This window comes from Miniopterus natalensis, chromosome 6 (genome assembly GCF_054644295.1).
Source record: "Miniopterus natalensis isolate mMinNat1 chromosome 6, mMinNat1.hap1, whole genome shotgun sequence".
NCBI lineage: Eukaryota > Metazoa > Chordata > Mammalia > Chiroptera > Miniopteridae > Miniopterus > Miniopterus natalensis.
This window is the reverse complement of record NC_142086.1, coordinates 86701986-86725889: the sequence shown is the minus strand read 5'-3', so window position 1 is coordinate 86725889 and position 23904 is coordinate 86701986. Positions and strand designations below refer to the sequence as shown.

The 23904-nt window shown below is 54.6% G+C and overlaps 1 protein-coding gene across 1 annotated transcript in view; it reads left to right on the top strand.

Annotated features, from left to right (window-relative positions):
- The first annotated feature begins 2401 nt into the window (after nt 1-2401).
- The window catches only part of C2CD2 (C2 calcium dependent domain containing 2), a 36201-nt gene continuing 14698 nt past the window's right edge, over nt 2402-23904 (top strand). Inside the window, exons 1-7 of the mRNA XM_087818431.1 lie at nt 2402-2747; nt 11498-11596; nt 17625-17744; nt 20350-20454; nt 21385-21507; nt 22229-22352; nt 23062-23170. Of these exons, the coding sequence (XP_087674557.1) occupies nt 2475-2747; nt 11498-11596; nt 17625-17744; nt 20350-20454; nt 21385-21507; nt 22229-22352; nt 23062-23170 (953 nt within the window). The 5' untranslated portion in view covers nt 2402-2474. The remainder of the gene's footprint in view (nt 2748-11497; nt 11597-17624; nt 17745-20349; nt 20455-21384; nt 21508-22228; nt 22353-23061; nt 23171-23904) is intronic.

Here is a 23904-nt window from a genome sequence, read left to right as displayed (position 1 = left end):
GCAATGGGGAGACGGGGAGCCCGAGGTATGTAGTAATCCCTGGGTTCAGGCAAGGGGGCCGGCCGGCAGGGCCCGAATTATTCAACTGCATCCATCTGGCTGCAGATCAGAAAATAATTAGAGGCTTGCTTCAAATTAAAAGAGATTTCCAAAAAAAGGAGAGCCATTCCCCCAGACCTGAAGGACCGGTGGGCTGAAGGGAGAGCTAGTATTTAACGACCAGCTGACTTGCAGGAAGCTCCTAGGATCATTCTAATTCCACTTTCTACTATCAGACCCGCCACGTAAGGGCTGACTCACCCCTGCCCAGCTCACCTGGGCAATCCGATCATGTCAGCTCCCTGTCAGCTTCCTGTTCCCCACCAGAGCTCTTGGTCCAGCTGCCCCCCAATGCCTTCCTTCTCAAAGGAAATCGGGCCCTCTGGTCGGCGTACACTTCTTTTGCCCTGCAGCTGCTCTCTGCCCCACAATTTCGATCTCATTTCCTGGCCTCCAGCCTCTAAGCGAGGAACACGTCTCCCGTGAGGGCCCATCCCTTCTCCCGCTGCCCCGCTCGCTCTGGGCCTAGCTAACCCTCCTCACGGACCCTGGGACCACCTCTCGCTGGGTTCTCGCCCCTCCACCTCTTTCCAGCCCAGCCTCCTTTGCTTGCTGCTGGGAGTGTTGTTCGCAAGATGCAGTTTTCCCCACCCTGTGCTTCAGACAGCCTGTTGCTTTCCTTTTCAGTGGCTCAGTCTGCTACCCAGAGCTTAGGTGCTGGAGTTACCGCCCCCACCCCACCCCTGACTGCCCCCAGCCCTCACAGCACCCCTTGCACTCTCTGCCTCAGGGGCACGGAGCTACACGCAGGCCTCCGGGCCTTTGAACACACACACACTTCTGCGTATGTCATTACACCAACCTCCCCTTTCCAGGGGGCACCTCACTGCCCGTCATTAATAGTGGTATCCAGGGCAGGTCCATCGCAGCATCTGTGGTTCTCTTTGCTCTGCTGACCCAGGGTTCTGCCTAATAGGTGACAATAAATGCCACTGGCCTGTGAACCAGGCTGAGATCCTGTGTTCTTAGCAAACTGCCCCTGAGCCAGGTTCTCAGGATTCTCTCTACCCAGCGCAGTGGCCAATGTGGGGGGGGGGACCAGTGAGGGGGCCAGGGGGTGTGAGGAGGGGCCAGTGAGGGGGGCGGGGGTGTGAGGGGGGGCCAGTGAGGGGGCGGGGGTGTGAGGAGGGGCCAGTGAGGGGGGCGGGGATGTGAGGGGGGGCCAGTGAGGACCCCTCCGCTGCAGTGGCGGAGCCAGAACCACGGCTCGCTTACCCACCTGGCCCATCAGCAGACCCTGGCTAGGTAACAAAAGGCTAAGTGTTCACGTCTAGCCAACCCAAATTCAAGGTCAAATCCCCTTCACACAGCTGCAGAAAAAGCCAGTGGATCGTTATTTCATGATTGAGGCCTTGGAGAATCCCAGGCTAGTGTTTCGTGGCATTTCCTAAGGATGGGGGCTGCCAGACCCTTGCGGGCGTGCGCGCTTAAGGAACAGCACATCCACTTGGAGAAGGCGAGCCCCCAGGCCCTCCGGGCTTTGGGGTGCGTGGCGTGGTGGATTTCTAGGGGCTTTCCATGTATGTTAAAGCCAGACACTGTCTCGCTGATGAGCAAGCAGAGGGCGATCCTAGAACCTCCTCCCCACTTGCCCAGGCGCGCGCACGGGGAAGCCCGCCCGCCCCGCGCTCTCCCTGGAATCCCGCCGCCTCCCTGGAAAGCCCCGCGCCCCGCGCCGTCGCGTCTCCACGCCGGGCGCGGGCCAGCGCTGGAGAAGGCCGCGCGGGGCGCCCCGCAGGGCATGGCGCGGCCGCGGGAAGGCGCGGGAAGGCGCTGGTGTCGCACGCACGTGGCCCGGCCGGAGCCCCGAGCCGCGGCCGGGACGCTGCCCTCGGGGACCCAGGGCGCGGGGCCTTTAAGGAGGCGGGGACGTCCCGGGCGCCGGCGACCCAGCCCCCGCCCCCACGGGCCAGGCCCCGCCCCTGCCCGCCCCGCTTCCCCGTCCCCGGCCGGAGCCTCTCTGGCCACTGCTGGGCAGCGGGCGGGACGCGGGGGGCGGCGCACGCAGGAGGAAGCGCGCCGGGCCGCGGCCGCGGGACCTGCCCAGACGCAGAGTCCGGAGCGCCGGCCGCCGCGTCCCCCGCGGCCAGGTGAGCGGGGTCGGGGGCGCAGCCCCGGGCCGTGGCCGCCGCGCGCGGGCCGGCGTTTCCTCCCGCTCGCCCCGCCCGGCCTCCAGGCTCCCTGCTCCCGGCCCCGCGTCCCGGGCCCCGGGCCCCGGGCCCGCTCCGCCAGCCGCCGGGATCCCACCCCCCGCGCTCTCCACGCCCCCCGGCCGGCCGCGGGCTGATGTCCTGAACGCGCCGCCGCGGGGTCCGCGTCCCGCCGGGGCTGCCCGGGGAAGCTGGGGCGAGGCGCGCCGGGTATGCGCCGTCACCATGTCCCGCCCGGACTCGTGGCTCGGTGAGGTCCAGTGGATGGTCTTGGTGTCGCTCTTCGTCGTGGCCTTGGGCACGGTGGGCCTGTACCTGGCGCAGTGGGCGCTGGCCAGGGCGCGATCTCGGCGCCCGCGGCGGGCGGCGCCGCCTGGCGAGGACCCGCGCCCGGGGCCGGACGCGCTGCTCTCCTGGATCCTGACGCTGAACAGCTGGAGGAGCCAGTGGCAGGCCGCCTGGGTGGCCGCCCTGAACCAGGAGGCCGGACGGAAAGGGGTGAGTCGTGGAGGGCGTGGCGGGGCGCCGGCCGTCGGCGCAGAGCTCTCCGCAGCCTCCCTCCTTCCCCCTGGGAGGGCATCCTGGAAAGTTAGGAGAGGACCCTGGGGGGCGGACCACCCCTGGTGGGGAGTCAAGGCAGTGATGAGACCTGGTGCGCCACCCGGGAGGTGTGTCAGGTACTGGCTGTCGGAGAGACTTGTCAGAGGGGCCCATTCCCCTTCTGGCTCCCATCAGCCCTTCCTGGAGGCCCAGGTGGGCTCCGGTTCCCAGCTGGACACTTTGTGCTTTTGCACCTGATGCACTAGAATAACTGTGACCCCATCTATGCTTCCATCTGTAGAGCTGAATTTCACCAGAGTGTATTTCTACAAGGTTTGCTTGCATTTCCTGGCATCTAATATTAGCGACCATTTGTTGAGAGCCAGCCATTTGCCAGACAGTGTATTGGGGGCTTTTAGGTGCACACCTCATGTGAATCCTCACAACTCCTGGGATTGTCAGCACTTTACAGGTGAGGAGCTGAGGCCTGGAGAGGTTAAGTAACCTGCCCAAGGTCACACAGCCCGTGCTTGGCAGAGCTGGGATTGGAATCCAGCTACCTCCTACCCCAGACACAACTTAGGGGCTTGTGACCAACTCCCAGAGCGTGGTCAACAGCAGACAGAGGACAGAGAGGGGGTCGCTCTTTCCACTCCCTGAGCAGAGCCCTCTCGGCTCCCAGGGTGAAGTGATCCAGCGAAAGGTTTTCCTGTGGTTTTGTTTCTTCCATAGTTAAGGATGTGGTGACTTATTTGTACTTACATCTTAGTTTAATGACAAACTCCTGGTGTCTGCTATCCCTGGGCATTCCCGTAGCAGGAATTGGGGCCTAGTGGGACTGGGGAGGTGCCTCCCAGCCTCTGCCGGCCCTCCTTGCTTTCACGGTCCTGCACCTATCTGTGCAGCTCAGCGGAGAGGCCCGTGGCCGTCGGCTTTGGAAACAGCAAATGGGGTGTGCCTGGACCCATCAACCTTCCAACTCCAGAGCGGGCCCTGTGCCTGGTCCTTGCGCCCTGGCCTTGACTCACTTGGCCATGGGTTTGAAAAACAAGGAAACTTCACATATAAATGAGCATCAGTCCAACAACGTGAAAGGCCGCATTCCGAACTTGAAAAATAATTGTACCTTTTGGATGAAGAAAAGGGCTCCAAGGTTGGCTGCCGGCTGCCCTAGTGCCTAGAACATGCGCCCCTGCTGTGCAGAGCTGGACATCTAGATAGATGGAGAACCACCCCATCTCTTGTGGTCGCCCTAAAGCCATGCGGCCTCACCCCTGGGAGTAAACATAGATGTTTCCCCACTACGATGCTGTCATCGACCCCAGGTTGACCTGGTGTCACAGGCCAGGTTCTGGGGCTGAGTGCACCCTGGTTGGTTGGTGGTGTGAGCGGGTGTGAGCCTTGTCCCTGCTCTCTAAAATTCAAGGGAGTGCTGGGTACGTAACCTGGAGGATCTGCCGGAGCTTCAGGCACAGAGGTGGGACCCTACCTTGTGTGTGTGAGTTGGGATAGCCCTGCTTAACCCATTCTGCCCCGTTTCCTGACATTTCTCAATGGGCTGCAGAAAGTAGGATTGCCTTGGACACTGCTTCCAGGCTGCCAATGGAAGTTCCTCCTGGAACGTCTGGCTGGTCAGGTGAAGCCAAGAACCCTGAAGGAGCCGAAGATTTTAAAAGAAAACCTTTCGCTGGATCACTTCACCCTGGGAGCCGGGAGGGCTCTGCTCAGGGAGTGGAAAGAGCGACCTGGTGTGTACCCCCTCTCTGTCCTCTGTCTGCTGTTGACCACGCTCTGGGGGTCGGGGACATCAGTGTTTCCTGCCTGGAAGGCGCCGTGATGGACGGGGTTCGAGCTCGAAGGAGTGCCGAGGCTGACTTCTCTGGCAATTCTGGGGGGCATGGATCTGATCTGATTGTGCTCCCGAACCCGAGAGTGCTGCTTGGTTTCAATTCAAATGGAAGGTTTTGCAGGCAGATAGGATCTGGTGACCTCCCTACAACTGACCTTTCACACACCCTCGCTGCCCAAGGCCGGCACTGGAGCAGCCCTGATGACAGTGTGGGTGAGCAGGCTGGTGTTTCCCGTGGGTGTCCTGACCCCGGCAGCCAGCCCTGCCTCCAACTCGATTCCCACTAATCCCAGATTAGGGTTGACACTCCGTGCCAGACAGGCCCAGACGGCCACAGCTTAGTGCCCTCCTCCGGCCCCTCCTGTCCTGTCATCTGTCTGCCCTGGCTGGGGAGGACACCGCTTCTCAGCCTGTCACTGGGAGGCTGGACACACTGGGAGTAACATAACCACATCCAGCATCTCGCGAAAGGTGGAATTCCCTATCAGATGGAGACGGTCGCTCCTTGCAGTCTAAGTCTTACCCCAACTTTGTACTTTAAGATCGGAAGGAATCCTAAACTCTTCTGGCGACCCCCCTTCCTTCTCCAGAGGGGAGACTGAGGCCCACGAGCTGGAGAGACCTTCTGGGGTTGACCCAGACCCGGTCCAGGTGTTCGTGGTCCGCCCACGCCTGCATTCGCATTCCCCGTGGGCAGCAGATTCCACTTTGCGGCCCATGTGTTCCCTTTAACTGAGGTCCAGCGAGATCGGATGAAAGGTTTGGATCGTTTAACGTCTCCTCCCCACCCGGGGGCTCCTCTCTCCCGGGACCTGAGCACTGAGCGGTAAGCCACGGAGCCTCCTTTGGCTCTGGATGCCCGTGGCCGTGGCAGTGCAGGTTCCTCACTCCAAAACGACTTCAAATTACACGGGACGGTGAGTTGGAGAGACATGAGGGGAGGCCAGGCGCCAGGCGCGGGGCACACGGGCGAATTGCCTGGCGGGCTTTGGAACAACGCACGTGCTTCCTCCCCTGCAGCTGGGACTTAGGAGGTTGGCGGGGGCGCGGGGAGCATACCGTCTGTTTCACAAATTCCCCCGGCGAGAGGCTGCCAGGTACACACCTGCGCCTGAGCCAACTGTGTCGGTCACGCAACAACACCTCCCCACTCCGATGTCGCAAACACCCAGCTCCCGTTGACCTGATCACAGTTCAGTCGTGGAGAACAGAGACCCTAGAACGGCCTCAGTCACTAGACTTGGAACTAATTAACACCCTCTTACCCAAAAGCGGCAGCTGAGGTTTTTCTCTTTCCTTCCCCTGTGTGACACTGACATTTATAAAATGGTTTGGGGTGACAGTCAGTTACTCCAGCGATGGTGCACCCCCCCAACACCCACCCGGGAGGCTCTGGGTTGCCGTGCCCACAGCGGCTCACTGGCTCTGGAAGCCGGGCGCTTGTGGCCCGGAGAGCCCGGTGGGCGAGCTGGACAGCGCTCCCCTGCCCGGGTGGGTGCCCACACGTTGTGAGGACTGACCCCAGAGTGGGGGCTGCCTTCGGGGCTTGTCTGGCAGTGAGTCACCCTGAAGCTGTTTATCTCTTTAGTCTTTTGCCCCAGGAATTTTTTCAGAGGGACGTTCTAGATGCAAATGACCAAGACTGTGGGACAATGTGTGGCTTTGGGAAAAAACAGGAAAGATGCTGTGTGAACCTAGAGCATGTTATTAATAGCTCCAACTTGTAGACGAGCTTCAGCAATTTAAAAAGTAAACCAAGTGACGAGACTTCGGAGTTTTCCTGTCACATAATGAGCTTTGAGCGGTGCTCAGAAAAATCCAAGCTCCTGACCAGCCACAGTGGCCAGAATGTGAAGGTGACCTTGGATTAGGGACCTGTATGGGCCCCTCCCTGTGTCCCCCACTGGGACTCCCCCCAACTGGTCTCCTGTTGCTCAGACATTCAAATCTCTTTCCTGTGGGACTTTTCCCACGGGTCATTCCTTTTGTCTTAAGCACTTATTTAACTTTTCTTCTTGTTTAACTTCTGTAAACCTTTCGGAAAGATCCCAGATCCTCCCATTCTGCCAGGATGCTGCCCCACCCCCACCCCGGCAGCCTGTGGTTGTTCCCGAATTGCATTGGCACCTTGTGGTCACTTGTGTCTCATGGAATTGTGAGCGAGGCCAGAGCCCTGTCTGTCCAGGCACAGCCCACCCAGTGCCCGGGCAAGGCTGGCTCAGAGCAGTTGGGGGGTGGCAGCGGGGGGCGGGGGGGATGAATGGCAGGGCCTGTTAGAAACTTGTCACTGGTGGGGAGAGACAGTGGCCATGTACCTCACCCCATCTGGACACAGGCCTTCTCTGCTTGGGAGCCAGCCAAGCCTGGGCAAAACAAGCTGTTTAATGTGCTTTGTTTTCCACTTCTAAAGAATCAACATTAAAGGAGGCTCACTGATGACTTTGCAAATTGTCCTCATGAAACCCAGGAATGGGCGCCAGTTCAGGTTGTTCTTTGCCCTCGCCCATTCTCCCAGTGGGACCGGAATTCGGGGGAAGGAAGAGTGGGTGTAGTGTTAACTAAAAGGCAGCCAAAGCCAACTTGACTCCCCTCGGCCCCTCGTGGGCTGCTGAGTTGGGTGGGGACTTCTCCAGCCGCTTGGAAGAACTGTTCACTGCTCAGGCCGAAAGCTCTGGGGCTGTGTGACCTCGGGCAAGTCCTGACCTCTCTGTGCTTCATTTGCAGAAGAGGATAAGTTTGGGTTCAATCTGGAAAACAGAACCCACTCTGGATGAGATAAGATCTATGGGAGGGATTTAGGAAATAGCATCAATAAAGGTGGGCTGCTTTCTTGTAAAGTCTCTTTTAAAAGACTTGATTTTTTTTTTTATTGCTCTTAGATTTACAGAAAAGTTGCAAAAATCATCCAGAGTTTCCCTATATTCCTTACCCAGCCTCGCATAACCATAGCACAATGATCAGAAGCAAGAAATTAACATGGGCCCAGTGTTACTATAATTTACAGTAAAATGGTATTAACATTGTAACATTGTAACGTTGTCATTAACATTGACACAACGTTACTATAATTCACGGTACAATGATACTAATATTGTAGCAGTGCAAGCCACTCACGTTGGCACACTGTTACTATAATTCACGGTACAGTGACATTAACATTGTAAACAGCGTAAGACATCAACATTGGCTGTGGTCTTTAAACTGAAGACTGGATGTGAATTTCTCGGATTTTCCACCGGTATCTTTTTCTTGTTCCAGGGTCCCGTTCAGGCCCCTCGTGGCATTAAGTCATTGCTTCTCCTTAGTCTCCTGAAGTCTTGAACAGTTAGTTTCCTGGCTTCTCACAACCTTCACAACTCTGAAGAGTATTGACTATTCTTTTGCCAACTCTCCCTCCAATTTGGTGTTTTACACGATTGCATTGAGGTTATACAAACTACAGAAGTGATGTGCCCCTTTCCATACGTTAAATCACGGGTTTCCTTGTATCATTGTAACATACTTTGGCCTTGATCCCTTGGTAAAGGTGGTTTCTGCTGGTTTCCCTTCTTCTATCTTATGTCCCCTCTTCTGTCATTCCCTCTGGAGTTAAACGCATCTTGTGGAGCTACTTTGAGACGATACACGTCCTGTTACTCCTCACACTTAGCTCGCCGATTCTGGCACCCATCCGTGTGCTGAGTCTGCAGCAGTTACCTCTGGGGAGTTCGCTCTATGATGACTTTTTGTTTTCCTCTCTCCTACATTTAGTCATTGGAATTCTGCAAGAAAGAGCTGCCGTTTCTCCACCTATATATTTAGTAGAGTATGGACATGAGTATATAGGTGGAGAAATGGGTATTTACTTTATGGGTGGACTCCTGGGTATTTATTTTATCCTACGTGTTATCCAACCCTGTCGTCATTTGTTTGTTCTATCTGTCCTCGTTTGGCCACGAGCAGCTCTTTTAGAAGTAGCCTTTGTGTCTTGCCATCTAGATAGATTTGTGTGTGTATATTTAGCACTTCCTTCCTTTATGGTTCCGCAGATGTTTTTTTCTAGACTCATCTTGTGTTTTCCCTCTTCCGGCCCTGGGTCCAGCCACTTCTCCAGGCAGCCCCGATTCTTCCTATTGGAGAAGTGCGTAGAAACCAAGATCTGGGCGTCAGGGGTGCTCGTTACTGCTGGGGTCTTATTGCTTCTAGACTTTTTTAGTGGACAGAGCGAGGAAATATATGTGTATACAGTAACACACTTATGCACACGTCTGTATTTCTCTTCTCTTTCTGCCTGTGTCTTCAAAACCATGATTTTAAATTGATCCCTTGGCTTCCAGGTCAACAGCCCAGAGTTCATTTTATCTTCTCCTTCCCATGTTTTCAAGTTCCTTCTCTAGGAGGGGGGCATCGGCTACTTACTGTCTGGAACATATTTATTTATTTGGTCAACGCTAGCACCCAAGAGAGGACTTTCTGAATTGCTGACCCGTGCCCCTGTGAGAAACACTTACTGCCTCGATTACAGCATTTATGTGTTTCCCAGAGTGTCTTAGGTGAGACCTGTGTTTTTCCGCCCCTTTGGGGGTTATGCTATTCATCGGCAATACAAGTTCATTTGTGTTTGTGTTCCATCTGGGCTCCTCCCACATCCTGATTAAAGAGAGGATCCATCTTTGCCCGGTGATCTGCGATGCCACCCTGTCCCCTGCTAAGTTTGCACGTGTGCCTGGGTCTGTTGGGACTTTCTGTTCCTGTCCTCGGGTCCGGGCGGCTGCGTGTTCCTGTGGCAGCCGGCGCTGTCTGAGACCGGAGGGCCTGCAGTGTGTGCTGACGCCTGGCAGGGCTAGTGCCCCTTACGGTTGTCCCGTTGCGGTGTTTTCCTGGCCGGTCCCGCGCGCTGCTTTCCTGGGTGGGCGGGAAGTCCGGCCCTAGTCCAGGCGGGGCAGCGTCTGGAAGGGGCTGTCTGCTCACGGACGGGGCGGGAGGCGTGGGGTTCGGGGTTGGGTGTTGGGCGCACGTAGGCTTCCTGAAACTCGAGGACTAGGCCATCGGAAAGGGAAAGGGAACCTGTGTCCTTGTAATAACTTATTTCCTTTGCGAGACCACCCTTTGACGTTAACGCTCCCCGCAGAGCCTTCCAGGGTTTTAATCCGCAAGGTGCCACAGGGAAGAGGCTATGGACGGCCCCCACCGAGGCCCCGGCGGGGGCTGCATCCGGGCTGCTCACGGCAGCGGTGGCTCTTTAGGCCGGGACAGAGGTGCATTGTTTCACCGCGCCGTCCGGCAGCTGTCACCGCTCCTGCTGATGGGTCAGTTCCCTGCCTGGCACTGGGCTCCCTGCTGGGGGCTGTCCTCTCAGCCAGCCGCCCGGTACAGGGACCCACGTCATCACCGGGCTCGTGGCTACCCCTGGCCAGCAGGTCGCACCAAAACAAGCCCCAGCCCTGGAGAACGTCGGCAGAACAGCCCGAAGCCGTGATTTCATCGCTCCCGGGGAATAGATTGAATTCTCCTCTGATGATTTTTGGGGGGTGAGATCAGTGTTGCTGAAATGGGGCGAGGTTAGAAAGCATGGGATTGAAAGTGTTCTGTGCCTGTTAGCTTTCCTTTGGGCGGTGGGGAATTCTCAAGAAGTAGCCCCCGGTGACATCGTTGGCGCTGGGCCTGCCAGCAGAGCTTGGGTGCCTTTTGCAGAATTTTATTTTCCCACCGACGGTGGCCTACAGTTGGCAGCAGCTCTCCACGGGAGAGTCTCTGAGGTGATGGAAAACGGGGTGGGGGGCCGTGGAGGGGGTGGGGGTGGTGGAGGTTTTTCTTGCAGACAATCAGAACTTGCTTGACCTCCATGCGCATCAGCGTTTTCAGAAGGGTTTCATCCCAGGTTGTGCTTTTGGGCCTCTCAAGAGAATTTGTTTTAAAAAGGACAAGACCTGGTCGGCCGTCCAAGCCCTGGTTTGCTCTTTCATAAAACACCAGTCTTGTTGCCTCATATTAATGTAATTGCTGCTGATGGGTCAGTTCCCTGCCTGGGTCCCTGTACCGGCCGCCGGCTGAGAGGACAGCCCCCAGCACATCTCTCATGTGGAGATTTTTAATGGCAAGAACCTGATTGGACGCAGGCTGACAAGCCCCAGGGGAGTTTGTGGGAAGGGCGGGGAGGAGGCACGGAGCTGAAGGCAGGGTTCACCCAGGAGGCCTGGGGGCCAGAGCTGGCAGCTCCAGGGGCCTGGGAAGCTGTAGCTCTCAAATGAGCTCCTGGGGCACAGCCACCAGCTGGCTCGTCTCCAGCCAGGGAGTCCCAAATTCCAGGGAGAGGCGGCCGGCCCCCGGGGGTTCCTGCCCACCCAGGCCGTGGGCGATGGGAAAAGAGAAAGGGGCACCGTAAGTGCAATGCCAGGAACCAGGGTTCAAGGAGGGACGACTCTCTAAAAACAGGGCTTTCACCAGCGGAGGGGAGGGCAGCCCCGGCGCCTGCTGTGCGGGCCCCGCAGACCCAGGACTAGCACAAGCACCGGCCCAAAGAGCCTGCCCTTCTTTACACCACGAGCGTGAGCGGTCAGCCCCCTTCCCCGTCCTGACCTGGTCGCGACAGCTCGGCTCCTGTTCCCGTTCCCCTGCTTCCCAGCCTTGTCCCGTAACTGGACCCGCCCCGCGCGCCAGCCAGCCTGGGCCGCTGCACAGGTGCGGGCACAGCTGCGGGCACAGGTGCGGGCACTGACGGGTGCTTGACCGTTGCTGCCCCTAGAAGCACAGGTTTAACTAGAAGCAGCCATGTTACGTTTTCTTAGGTTTGCAGAGCTTTATAGCAAATACCTAGTTTCCCCTAAAAAGCAAGCGTCGCCGCTGCGCATGGTCTCCTCACTGCGCTCTTCTGTTCCAGGGCCCGCTGTCTCTGGCCTTCGAGGAGGACCCGCAGCAGCAGCCCCTGGAGCTGGCGGTGCAGCAGGTCTCGAGTGCAGCCGGCTCGGCCCAGGAGAAGGTGAGCTGGGCGCCTGTGCAGGGTCTTTCCTTACCGAGGAAGCGGGTTTGAAGCTGGTGGGGTGGTTTATTCTGTCTTAGAATTATTTGAAAATGCAGACATCTTACATTAAAAAAATCTGCTCCGTCGGCTGGTGATGGATAAATACAAGGTGGACTCTCGATACAATAGAATATGATTCAGCTCTAAAAGGAATGAGCGTCTGACACAGGCTACAACATGAATGGGCCTCGAAGACATTGTGCTCAGTGAAAGAAGCCAGACACAAAAGGCCACATGTTGTAGGGTTCCATTCGTATGAAATCTCCAGAACAGATAAATCAGTAGAGACAGAAAGTAGACTAGTGGTCACCAGGGCTGGGTCGGGGTGGAGTTTAAGGGGAAATGGGGGTGACTGCTGTGGGTACAGGGTTTCTTTTGGGGGTGACAAAAACGTTCTAAAAGTGATGGTGGGAATGCTTTTTACAACTCTGTGAAGTATATTTTAAAAACATTCGATTCTACAGTTTAAATGGGTGAATCATATGGTATGTGAATTTTATATGCACGTGTGTGTATATGTATATATTCCGCAGGGTGACATATAGATTCGAGCCATTTAGATATCACGTAGAGTGCATTTTACAGTTGCTCACCTTTCACAAGCTGACCTGCAGGGCTGTGTGGAGGGGGATCCCCCCCCCCGTGGGGCACTGCAGAGAGCCATCGCCTCTAAAGTCCCCTCCAGGGCCTCCCTCCGCCTCCTGTCCAGTCTGACAGGCACTGGGCACCCTGCCCTCTCCCAGACTGTAATCATCCGCTTACACAGAGCAGCGAGGTTCCACCTACGATCTCTTTCCTCACGTCCTGGGAGAGGCTCTCTCTAGAATGTGTGACCCAGAAAAAAGAAACCTTCATTTCGATGTTGCCTGTGGCCTGTGAGCCAGCTCTTGCTCCGCACGATGTAGCAACAGCCCTTCCTGGGCTCCCAAGTCACATCCCTGGGCTCCAAAGTCCCCTGTGAGACTCAGTGCAGACATGGGGTCCATGAGCCCACGTGGAAACACCTCGAATGTGAATCAGCGTCTGAGGGTTTGTACTGTGACAGGTGCTTTGTTGAGATGGCCACACACGTCTTTTATTTCGGGAGCTGGCTGTCTTTGAATGTAATGGGTATTTGGAAAGCTTGCCGGCGAACATGCCTGGAACAGTCTTGAGAGACCGGCAGCGTTGTTGGCGTCTTGGTGTGAGGCCGGGTGTCGTGTGAAAAGCATCATGCATCTTTGATTTCAGCGCCATTTGTAAACAATTAGAGGCTTCTAATTAATGATCAACTGTGGGTTAGAGTTTTAGATCCACGTAATAACCCAGCCAGCGTGGAGCCGAGCTGTGAAGCCGGGAGACGCTGGCTGGCTCTGGGCCTGCTTCGGGTGCATCTTTCTCTCCTGAGCGGCAGGTGCTGTGCCTGTGAAGTATTAATCCCTCCCTGATGGGGCTGGGAGGGCGCCATCCTGCACGGTACCCAGCACGACGCCCGCTGTGTCGTCGCTCCTGATGCTGTTAGGTGTGACCAGCCTGGGCGATGGCCTTGTGTCCACTCTTACTGTGCCCAGACACTCCTCTGCCCGGCCAAGTCTCATGCTCACTGTACAGAGGAGAAAACTGAGGCAAAGAGAGTCTAAGTGTCTAAGTCACTTGGCCAAGGTGACTGAGAGCTACTAAGTAGCAGAGGCTGAATTTGAACCCCAGTCGGCCCCCAGAAATGAGCTCCAACCGCTGCACAGCGCTGTGACTGTTATTTGTGTATTATTTCACTTAAGCCCTCACTCCCACCCTCACCAGGAAAGAGACGATGAAGATGAGAAAAGAACCGAAAGGCACTAACCAACCGATGCTTCCCTAAAGCCAGGGCAACACAGAATTGGGCAGTGGCCTAGGATTTCCCCAGAATCCTTCTGCGTGGCCGGCATTGGAAGTGTACTGTGTGCACGTGGTTTTTTACTAAGGTTGCCTGTTAGCCATTTATATACTGAAATATATACTCTGAGCTCCCGGCATCTCCTCTGTGCTTTCCACACCTCAGTGGGCCCCTTGGTTTGCAAAGTAGCCTGGTTCAAAGTTGTTGATGTTTGTCTCTCTAGTTGCAAACAGGATGCTTGGTTGGCCTTTTTTTTTTTTTTTTTCCCTGCTTTGCATGACTTGAACTTCCAGGTACTCCATTAGCCTGGCATTTATGCTAAAATGCTAACAGGTTGTGAAATTGTTTTGAACAGAGTCTTCCCTAGGGCAGGTGCTTATTCCTGGGAGGGCCACCTGCCACCTGTTTGTTTGGGTTACAATGTACAGAATTCTGGGCTCGGTAGCCATCGGCATGACCTCACCTGGAGAAGACTGGGTGAGAGGAGCAGGCTATGGTTTTGTGTGTGTGTTGAATACAGAACATGGGTGTTGGGCGTGACAGAGTGACCTGGCCCAGGACGAGAGCACTAATACCTAGCTGGGAAAAGCCTCAAGTTCTTGCCTTTCATCTTAGAGGAAATGTATGTGTTTCTTGTTTGTTTTTTTAATTTTTTTATTGATTTTTGGAGAAACGGAGAGGGAGAGAATCAATGTGAGAATGAAACATCCGATCGGCGGCCTCCTACAGGTCCCCGACCGGAATTGAACCTACAGCCCAGGCATGTGCCCTGACCTGGAGTCCAACCCACAACCCTTTGGTGCCTGGGACAACGCCCAACTACCTGAGCCACACGGGCCAGGTGTTTCTTTATACGGAGGTGATGAAAGGGAACTTCACGTGCACGGATTTGGAAGCTGAAGAATGCACAGCAGACCACACTGTGCAGGGAGACACCTCCTGGAACTATAACGTTACTGAAGCCTCCCCTTCACTGTAAAGTATCCCAACAAGAGAGGCTGTTGCTGGGGGCAGGGGCCAGGGCCCCGGTTGTCCCAGGCATGCCCCTTGAGCATGTCCCCAGCATTCCTTGGGCTCGGCTGCCCTCTTGTTTCCAGCATTTTCCATCTCAGCCCACTGGGAGAGTTGTATACAAAAACCCACCTTCGGCCACATAATGTGAATAAGTGGGCAGGTGGGGTTAACTTTATAGATGTTCTGATAATTTTTGGCTCTAATGGATTTTACTTTTAAAACTGAGCCTCGCCCGGCCGGGTGTGGCTCAGTGGTTGAGCGTCAACCTAGGATCCAGGCGATCGGGGTTCGATTCCTGGTCAGGGCACAGGCCTGGGTTGCGGGCTTGGTCCCCAGTTGGGGGCGTGCAGGAGGCGGCTGATCAGTGACTCTCTCGTCATTGATGTTTCTCTCTCTCTCCCTCTCCTTTCCTCTCTCTGTAATCAATAAAGATATATTTAAAAAAATAAAAAATAAAACTGAGCCTCTAGAGGCTCCAGAGTAGAAACAGTATGTCAGGTCGGGTCCGCTGTCCTGAGGAATCTTGACAGAGCCCAGACCAGATCGCGGAGCCGGGGACCAGGTCGGACTGGGAATCCGAATGGTTAGTGAAGGAGCTTCCCTTCCATTTTATTTCAGAATTTTCTTCTCGGGATGCCACAAAGGATGATTCAAGTGAAAAATATTCAGCGGCAGAAACCTTTTTTGGATGCGTTTTTCTCTCGGCTGTGTTCCTAGTTCTTTTGGAGACCGAAGTAATTAAATTGTTTCCAGTTCTCCAGAGCGTTCCAAGCAGAGGAGCTCAGGCGGCCGTGCACGAGGCTTAGTGGGAGGGGAAAGAGAGAGTACAGAGGGTGTGAGGACATTAGGGGACTTTCTGCCTGCTGAGCAATAGCCAAACTTGGGAGTGCCGGGCCTGGGATTCCCTGGCCCCCTCTAAACAAAGGAGCACTGTTTCAGGACAAGACCTGTTTGTGTAGGTCTGTGAGCATTTTAGGGACAAGACCTATTTGTACAGGCCCGTGAATATGGAAGGGGTAAGACCTATTTGTACAGGTACATGAGCGTTTAAGGCCTTGAAGCTGGGTTCTGCCCTGCAGGTCGTGATGAAATGTGCTCACTCTCACGTCCCGATGGTGCCTCCATTTGCTGCCTTCTCTCCTGAACCTGGGGCTGGACCAGGGATGCCCTGACCTTCACCTGTCAGACCAGGTGCTTGTGGACCAAAAAAGAAAAAAGGTTCTACAGAAAGTAACCGCACAGGGTGATCTGATTGTAAACTCCTAACTGGGCAGGTCGAGGTGGGTCGTCACCCCTGTGGCACAGAACTTCTTTAGTAAAAGGCTTAGCTTTGCCTTAAGCCAGCCCACCTGTTGTTTCTGTGCATTTAGTTAAAACACCTCTGAAATGCCCCCGTTCGGGCCCCTCCTTCTAAAGCTGACCACCCTCCAGAGAGCCTGTAATCTTAACCACCGGTAATCCGATCCCGGCCTGGCTTTCTCCCACCTCCATGCAGCCTTCCTTCCTTTCCTTAATTCCAAATGCATAAAAGAAGCCACTGACTGCATTCTAGGAGGCATTTTTCTCAGCCTGTGGAGATCTTGTCTCCAGGTGTATCCTATGTTTGGCTCATGTTTTATACAACTTCTCAGCAGGTTTGGATGCTTTTATGTCAACATGCTCCTGGAGCTCCCGACTTGCACCTTTGGGTCCCTCGCCGCGAGCAGCCCACCCTTCCATCAAACGCTCTCTGCTGTACAGAGAAAGGGGCCTTATCCGGGACACACGGCTCGGCCTCTGTTGCTTGCTTTTGAAATGGTTTATGTAATCGAGGCGTTCTTTGCTTGCTTTGGGAAAAAATATCTCAGGAAGAAAGCAGCGGGTTCGCGGCGCCTCTTTTCCAGGGCGCTGTGCTCCTTCCTGTGCTCTCGGCCCCGTGGAGCCTGCGCTGGGGCCCGTGGTTCACTTCTGTTCTCGGCGAAGTCCCTGGTCCCGGCACAGTCACCAGGTGTTTCCGTTTAGATGTGAAGATCCAGCATCGCCATCAGACTGCTTCCCAGGGAAGCCCAGGCATCGGGCGGGGCTGTCACAGCTCAGACTCTGGGGCAGGATCAGGGCCTCTGTCTGTTCAGCGGTCCTTTGGTAGCTGTCAGCCGTGGCCACCCCGGCCACTCAGGTGGCGCCTTGTACCAGGACACCCTGCCGTCCGCTGTTCCAACAGAAGGGCCCCTGGGGGGCAAGGCCTGGCCACTGCTCTCCTGGGTCGAGGGCGTTTAATTTAATGCCCGTTATGGATAACACCTAACGCGCTGCAAGATTACTTCTTCTAAAAGCACCTTTCCATTCTGTCCATCCATTTGGCAAATGGGCCTTTCTTGCTCTCAGGGGGGCGCCGGGGGCGGAGGCGGCCTGGAGGGGATGGGGCCCCCGTCCTTGTACCTCCCACTGGCCTCCTGGGGGCCGGGTAGCCCTCTGGCCATATTGAAATGTCAAGGTAGGATCCGGATTGTTGTTTTCATTAGCACTTCCAGCCGAACGCTGCAGGGAGGCCAGAAACGGTGGGTCTGTGGGACTTGGTTTTATTTAGAGCCGGGAAGCCATTTGACAGTTCTGTCTTTAAGGCTGTATAATTCTGTAACTGTTTAATATTTCATCTATTTCAATTACTCCCGCATCTTTGAAAACCATGACAGGTTAAAATTTATTTAGATAGAACCGATTTCTTGTGTTCTGGATACATTTTTTAAATTGTTTTATTTGTAACGTCCGTAACTTACTTTCTTTTTAAGGCTCCTTTAGTGAGAGATGCTGGCTGATGGCTTTCCCTAGTGTGAACATGGAAGTGTTGGGAATTTGAAATCAGCGGGTGTCGAGAAACAGAACAGAGCAATATTTAAAGAAAAAATCTTTATGTGTGGAGAGAGCTTAACAACTTGAGTTGGGCAAGAAAGAGTTTAACTCCTGAGAAATCCACCAGGAAGAAAAGATCTGAGATTTTTTTTTCCAGCTTTCAGACTGCTATGTAACAGCAAAGATGTGAATCTGGGTATTTTTCCAAGTTTGAAATGGAAGCCTTGCCATTGTTGACCTCTGTCTCTCTCAGAAAGGTCCATTAACGCTGTCCCATCCCTCCGCCAGGTGGTGTCCTGTCGCGTGGTGGGCAAGGCCATCCAGTTCCTGGTCAGCACGGCGCCCGCCTCACCCGAGGACACGGGGCGCCCGCAGTACGGCGTGCGGCTCGCCCCGCTGCATTTACAGGTGGGGCCTGGTGGGCTGCGCGAGGCGCGGGAAACGGTTCTCACAAACCCGTGGGGCAGCGTGGGCGCCTCAGGGCCGTGAAAACCCAGGTGTTTATTAGTCGCCACTCATTTAATGATTTCCTAACTGTAACCTGCCACATTGTATCTGTGGGAAGTAAAAAAGTGTGTGTGATATGCATATTACATATACAGACATACATATGTTCATACATGTGTATGCACATGTGCACACACACACACATATGTAACGAATTCAGAGGTTGCCCATCTATCGGAAATGGGAGAGATGGCATCTTTCAAGGACTTGAGCAGTCAGGGGTGCTGCCCAAAGGCAGAATCAGGCAGGTGGCAGGTGCGTGAGGAGAGCGGGTCTGTCTCAGATTCCGCGCTGGACTCGGAAGCCGACTACAGCTTGGGAGCCGGGCTGGGCCTTCCACTTCTTAGTTCCTGAAACACTCAAAATATTACTTTTATAAATTAAAAAATGAGCATTGCCATTATTTTTCAGACAACAGACATCATTATAATAATTATAAGAGATATGTGTAACTGTTTTATAATGTATACATAATCATATAAATATTCATAATTACATATGACAGTTATACAGAGTCATGTAATAATTATGATAGACTTGGTGAGACTCTGGATGGCTGAGCTGTCACATAACTGAGTCTCTGACGTTAAGCAGAAGTTCGCCGAGGCTCCTGTTTGACTGTCTGTAAAAGCTGTACATTTGTGGGTCTGTTTTAGGGGTCACTGCTGACTCAGCCCGGTGTTTCCTGACCTTATAGTTGGCTGCTAGTTTGGGGGGGGCTGAGCCCAAGTCATCCAGGATTCTCCATCACAAGGGAAGATGAACTTTTCTTACAAAGACACGGCTTTAGATCAGCAGGGGGAACAAATTTCCTGGCCAACCAAATGGCTTCTTTCCTAAAATCTACCCTGCACCCCCACCTCCCAGTAACACTCCCTTTTCAAGTTGAAGAGGTTAAGCGTTGGCCTCATGGACTTGTCAGATGTTAACGCCTCCTGTTTCCCCCAGCTTTTTGGACAACGCGGCTAGGAAAGAACTTCAAAGTGTGGGACACGTTTACACGACACCTGACACACGTCTCAGGACTGAGTCCAGCGAGGACCCCACACGGGAACAGAGCAAATGGAGTTTCTGAGATGGGCTTTAGGTGCCATTTGAGCAGCTCAGACACAAGTGACACAATTGTATCTTTGATCTCCTAGCACAGCTTCAAAGCAGCCATGGATCAGCCTGCAGGAGCGGCAGCTGCTGCAGACCCGTCAATTATTAATGCGCGAGGCTGCAGGCCTCCCACCTCGCCCTTGTTCCTCAGATAAAAGGCGCAGGAAAGGGCCAGCAGCCAGGCTTGCTGCCCCCCCCCCCCGTGGGGGTGACTCGGGGACCTGTGTCAGGGCAGTTAAAGCGCACTCGTCCTAGGGCTACGGGGAGGGCCGCGTTTCTCTTCCCCTCCCGCTAGCGTGGGGTGAGGGTCTGAGCTCTCAGAAATGCATCCTTCCTTTCCCCCTGGTGGGCGGCGGGGAGAAGAGTGGAGATGCGAGGCGCCCAGGCTTTCGCCTCTGGCTCAAAAGGGAAGGCTGGTGGACTAGTTTGCTGTGGCCGCGGAAGCAAATGACCACAGACTTAGCTGAAAACGGCACAGATTTATTCTGTTTCGTGCTGGGGTCTGCCGCCCGGCCCAGGCTGAGGCCAGGTGTTGGCCGGCTGCCTTCCTTTCTGGACGCTCCGGGCGGAGAACCTGTTTCCTGCCCATTCTGGCTGTTGGCAGAATTTCAGCTCCTCGAGGTGGTAGGACCGAGGGCCGTGGGCAGCTCCCAGCTTCAGGGGCAGACTCATCCCTGGGCCCCCAGCACCGGCCTGCGCCCTCAAACCACAGCTCTGGCCTCTCGGACTCCCTCTTCCATTGTTATGATTCCCTGGTCTCGCCAGGATAACCTAGGATCACCCCCCTGACCCCCAAGTTCAAGGGCCTTACTGCCCCTCATCTCACCTGCAAAGCCCCTTTTGCCGTGTAAGGTCACATAGTCACAGGTGCCAAGGATTGGGGCGTGGGCATCTTTGGGGGCTATTTTTCTGCCACGATGGGTGGAGAGGGTTGAATGGGACATTGTGATATCAGAGTCCAGTTAGAGGTCGGGTGGTGGCCCAGGCAAGAGGGGACCAGAATCCAGTGTGCTCTGTACCCAGCCTGGGGACGTGTGAGCGCGGGGCTAGCTCGGGCATCCTGGTTCCCGGCTCAGTCCTTCCTCTACGTCTTGGTGACACTCTCGCAGGAGGCATGCAGAGCACGGGGAGTTTAAAGTAGACGGCAGAGTTTCAGCGACATCTGACCTTCAGCCACCAACCCTGAGGGTCCTTGCTGAGTGGCAGGTGGAGGCAGAGGAAGTGGTGGTGGGGGTCAAAGGGAGTGCGGGGCCCTCTCCTCCATTTGAAAGCGCACAGTGTGGCCTGGGGACCGGGGAGGCCGAGCAGTTATCTGAGGAAACCAGTGAATACATGCAGACGCACTTGGAACCTCTGCTGGGGACAGCAGCCCTCCAGTCACCATCGCTTTTTTTTCTTTTGAAAGCTGGAGCTCCGCATGAAGGAGAAGAGAGAGGACATCCCGATCCGGTGGTCGTTCATCAGCGTGCCGGAGATGACCCTTACGGTCCAGCCCCGGGCCCCGGGGGAGGTCAGTCCCTGCGTCCCTGCGATGCCCCCCCATCGGTGCAGTGCAAAGGTGTGCGCTGAGGGGGGTCTCCTAGGACGTAATTTTTGACGTTGCATCACCTTTGCCATAGCCATTGGCGGAAGGCAAGTCTCAGCCCACCCCCCCCGCACTCAAGGTGAGGGCACGACTCACTGGGGTCACCTGCGAGTCCTGCCGACCACAGACGGCATGGACTGGTTTTGCCTGTTCTGGCGCCTTATGGACAGAGTCGCGCAGCATGGGCTTTTCTGCGTTCGGCTCCTTTCACTCGGCATTGCGTCCGTGAGGTCCGTCCGTGCTGTGTGGGGCCATCCTTTCCCCTGTGTGGCTGCCCCACGATTTGTGGATCCATTTAGCTACTGATGGACACTCGGGTGGTTTCCAGTTGGGGCTGCTGTGAGCAGTGGTGCTGTGACGTTCTCGAATTCATGAACCCAGTTCTGCTGGATATTATTTACTGTAGTTTTATAGCCTTGACACCTGGCTGTGTACGTTGTCCAGCTTTGCTGTTCTTCTAAGAACTTGTCTTCATTCTTATCAGGCTTTTCCATTTATTTGAATAGTTTTAAATTTCAAAAAATATCCAGTGTCGTGCAAGAAAGAAAAACCACATGTCTGTCCGTTTGGGAAAAATGACTAATAAGGATATTCACAGAAATATTACCATTTCTATGGTGCATGTAGCTTATTATTATTATTTTTTACTATTTTTAAAAATAGTTTGTATTACGTCCAAGATCAGTGAAAAGGACCCTCCCTCCCAGATATCTCCCGGGTCCTAATCTGACCTCCTGGAGCCCTGGTGACACTGTGTTTGCTCACCTCGGGGACACAGCAAGGAGAGCCAAGTGCTTGCCTGTCCTTTCGCGGGCACATGGCTGCGAAGTGACGTGGCGACTTCCTCTTTCGCAGGAGCGGGCGGGTGAGGCGCATGCAGTGCGTGAAACTCTCAGGGGGGTTCTGAAGAACCTGCTGAGCTCCGCCTCCCCGTCGGTGGTCCTGAGCGCCAGGCCTGTGGGCGCGGGGCACGTCCAGGTAAGGCTGACCATGGCTGGGGGTGCCTCGAGGCCCCGGAGGGATCGTGGGCCGCGTCTCCGGGCACCTGTGTGCGTTTCCCACATTCCTCCCCCGCGCGGGTAGAGTGAGATTGCGCCCATGCTGCTGGTCAGTGATGACCACGCTCTGGGACGCTGCACGGTCAGGGCACAGGGCTCCAGAGCCCTGGGGATGGAAGGAAGAGGGCCACTCAGCATAGTCGGACCCTAACTAGGCCTGACCCTCCGCCTTTAAGAGCCCAAACTGGACTTTTTACTGTCCCCTCAGAGCCTGTGATCTTGGATCCCATCCTTCCAGGACTGAGGTGCCTGGGAAAACCAGTTAGCAATGAAAATGTGCCCCTGAAGTGGGCAGAGCAAGGTGCACTGGATAGACACACTGTCTAGCCCAGGCTGGGGACAGCCCGGCCACCTGCAGTCTGGGGAAGGTGTCCCACTCTCAGGCACCTGGCCTGGGTCGGGTGTGGACCCGCGTGGCTGCTCCAGTCTCCACCCACAGCATGGTTCTGGGGAGCCCTCTCTGGCTGACTGCATTGCCGCTGTTGGGATCTAGAAGGCTCCCAAGCAGAAATGATTCTGGTCGATGGCACCTGGCCTTCCCGTAAGAGCGGAAACTGTCACGAAGCAGACCCCGGCTCAGGTTCTGGCCGCTGCCTCGGTCCCCTGCCTCCCCACGGTCACGGCTGCTTCTCTTCCTGCAGAATCTCCAGCGCACGTCACCTGCCGCCCAGGAACCCTGCCCTCCCAAACCTCCCCGGGCTCACGACCTCAAACTAGTGGTGAAGGACATCCGAGCCTCGCTGCTCAACGATCCCGGTGCTTCAGGTGGGTGACCGTGGTGCAGGGGCTCTGGGTGCCGGCCAGGCGCCTGGCTGGCGTTAGCATGAGCGAGGGGAGGTGACCGGTGGCTTCTCGGTGGCTCGCTGCAGTTGGGTTTGCAGTGTGATCCTGCCTTGAGCGAAGATCTCCTGAGAACCATCATAACAACGCGAGTCCATTGGAATACAACCTGGATTTTGCATATGGGAGGGAAGGAAGGAAGGAGCACAGTTGTAGCTTTGCCCTTTGCCTTTAGCCTGGACTGTCCCATTTCCTGGAAAAACACCCCAGAAAAGGTTTTAAGTGAGCTGAGTCAGGTATAAAAACACACCTGTTGTGTGAGTTGTCCCCAGATGTAGAGTCATCCCAGATGCCCTGCCTTTGGCAAGTGGTGAGTCTTGTCCAGAAGTAGGGGCCACATCTCTGCTATAGTGAGGTCACCCCCAGGAGGGGCCCCCACCGAGAGGCTGTGCAGAGCTGAGGGGTGAGCAGGCACTTGGGGTCAGTCCGGGGCTCCTCATGTCAAGTGGGGGTAGAAAATCTTTAACCCCAAAGGAAGTGGGGTGCTTTGAGAGTTTGTAAATGGCAAGTGAAAGAAAGTGGGCGAGCCAAGGCCTTAGGCATTTTCTTTAGCCTTCCTGTGATATGCAAAAGCATCTTAAAGCCATTCAGAAACAAAAGTAAAAGGCAGCACTGCCCCTTTGTTTGATTTCAGGCCCCAGGAACCTCCGCTGCGGAGTTCAGCTGAACGAGCCAGTTCAGAAGTTCTCTGGCGCCCTCCCCAAAAACACTACTGACCTCACTTGGAAAGAAGAATTCACCTTGTGCGTGCAGCTCGGTTACCGTGGGCCTGGGTTTCCATGGTAACACCCCTCCAAGACTGCCAACCCCTGAGATCACTTCGTAGCACCAAAAAAAAAATTTTTTTTAATTTTTAAAAAGCGTATTAAGCATCTGAAGCAACTTTAAGTCAAACGTAGATTTCTTTCTGAAGGCAGCTCTCTATGTGCCCCAAAGACATGCAGTGACATTTAATACCCATTGCTAATGCTAAAAACTGATTAGGACAAGAGCTATGGATACTTCTTAAAAATATTTTCAAAAAATCACTGAAAGTGATAAATACCAGGAGTCCCACCAAAGTCAAGAGAAAGATACCCCACTGTATGTGCTGGGAGCACTGGTTGGCGCAATTAGATAAGATAAATGATTTACAAGTAACGGCCAGGAAGAGGCGAAGCCAGTCCTTGCTTGGAGATGATATTATTGCATGTAGTTATTGATGTGACTACTCAGGAGAAGCAATTAAAACCATCAGGAGTAGCAGTGGACATAGGATGGAGTAATAGTATTATAAAAACTTACATAAATAGTGTTTCAGGAAAGTGACTACAAAAATGTAGAAATCAATCACTTTCTGATGCTTAAACAATAAACAAGTACAAAAACGTAATAGAAGAACGTGTTCCCTGTATAGTATAAAGAGTTCTTATAAATCATTAATGAAAATATAACAGTCTCTTAGAAAAGTGGGCAAAATTGTCAAACTAGAATTATA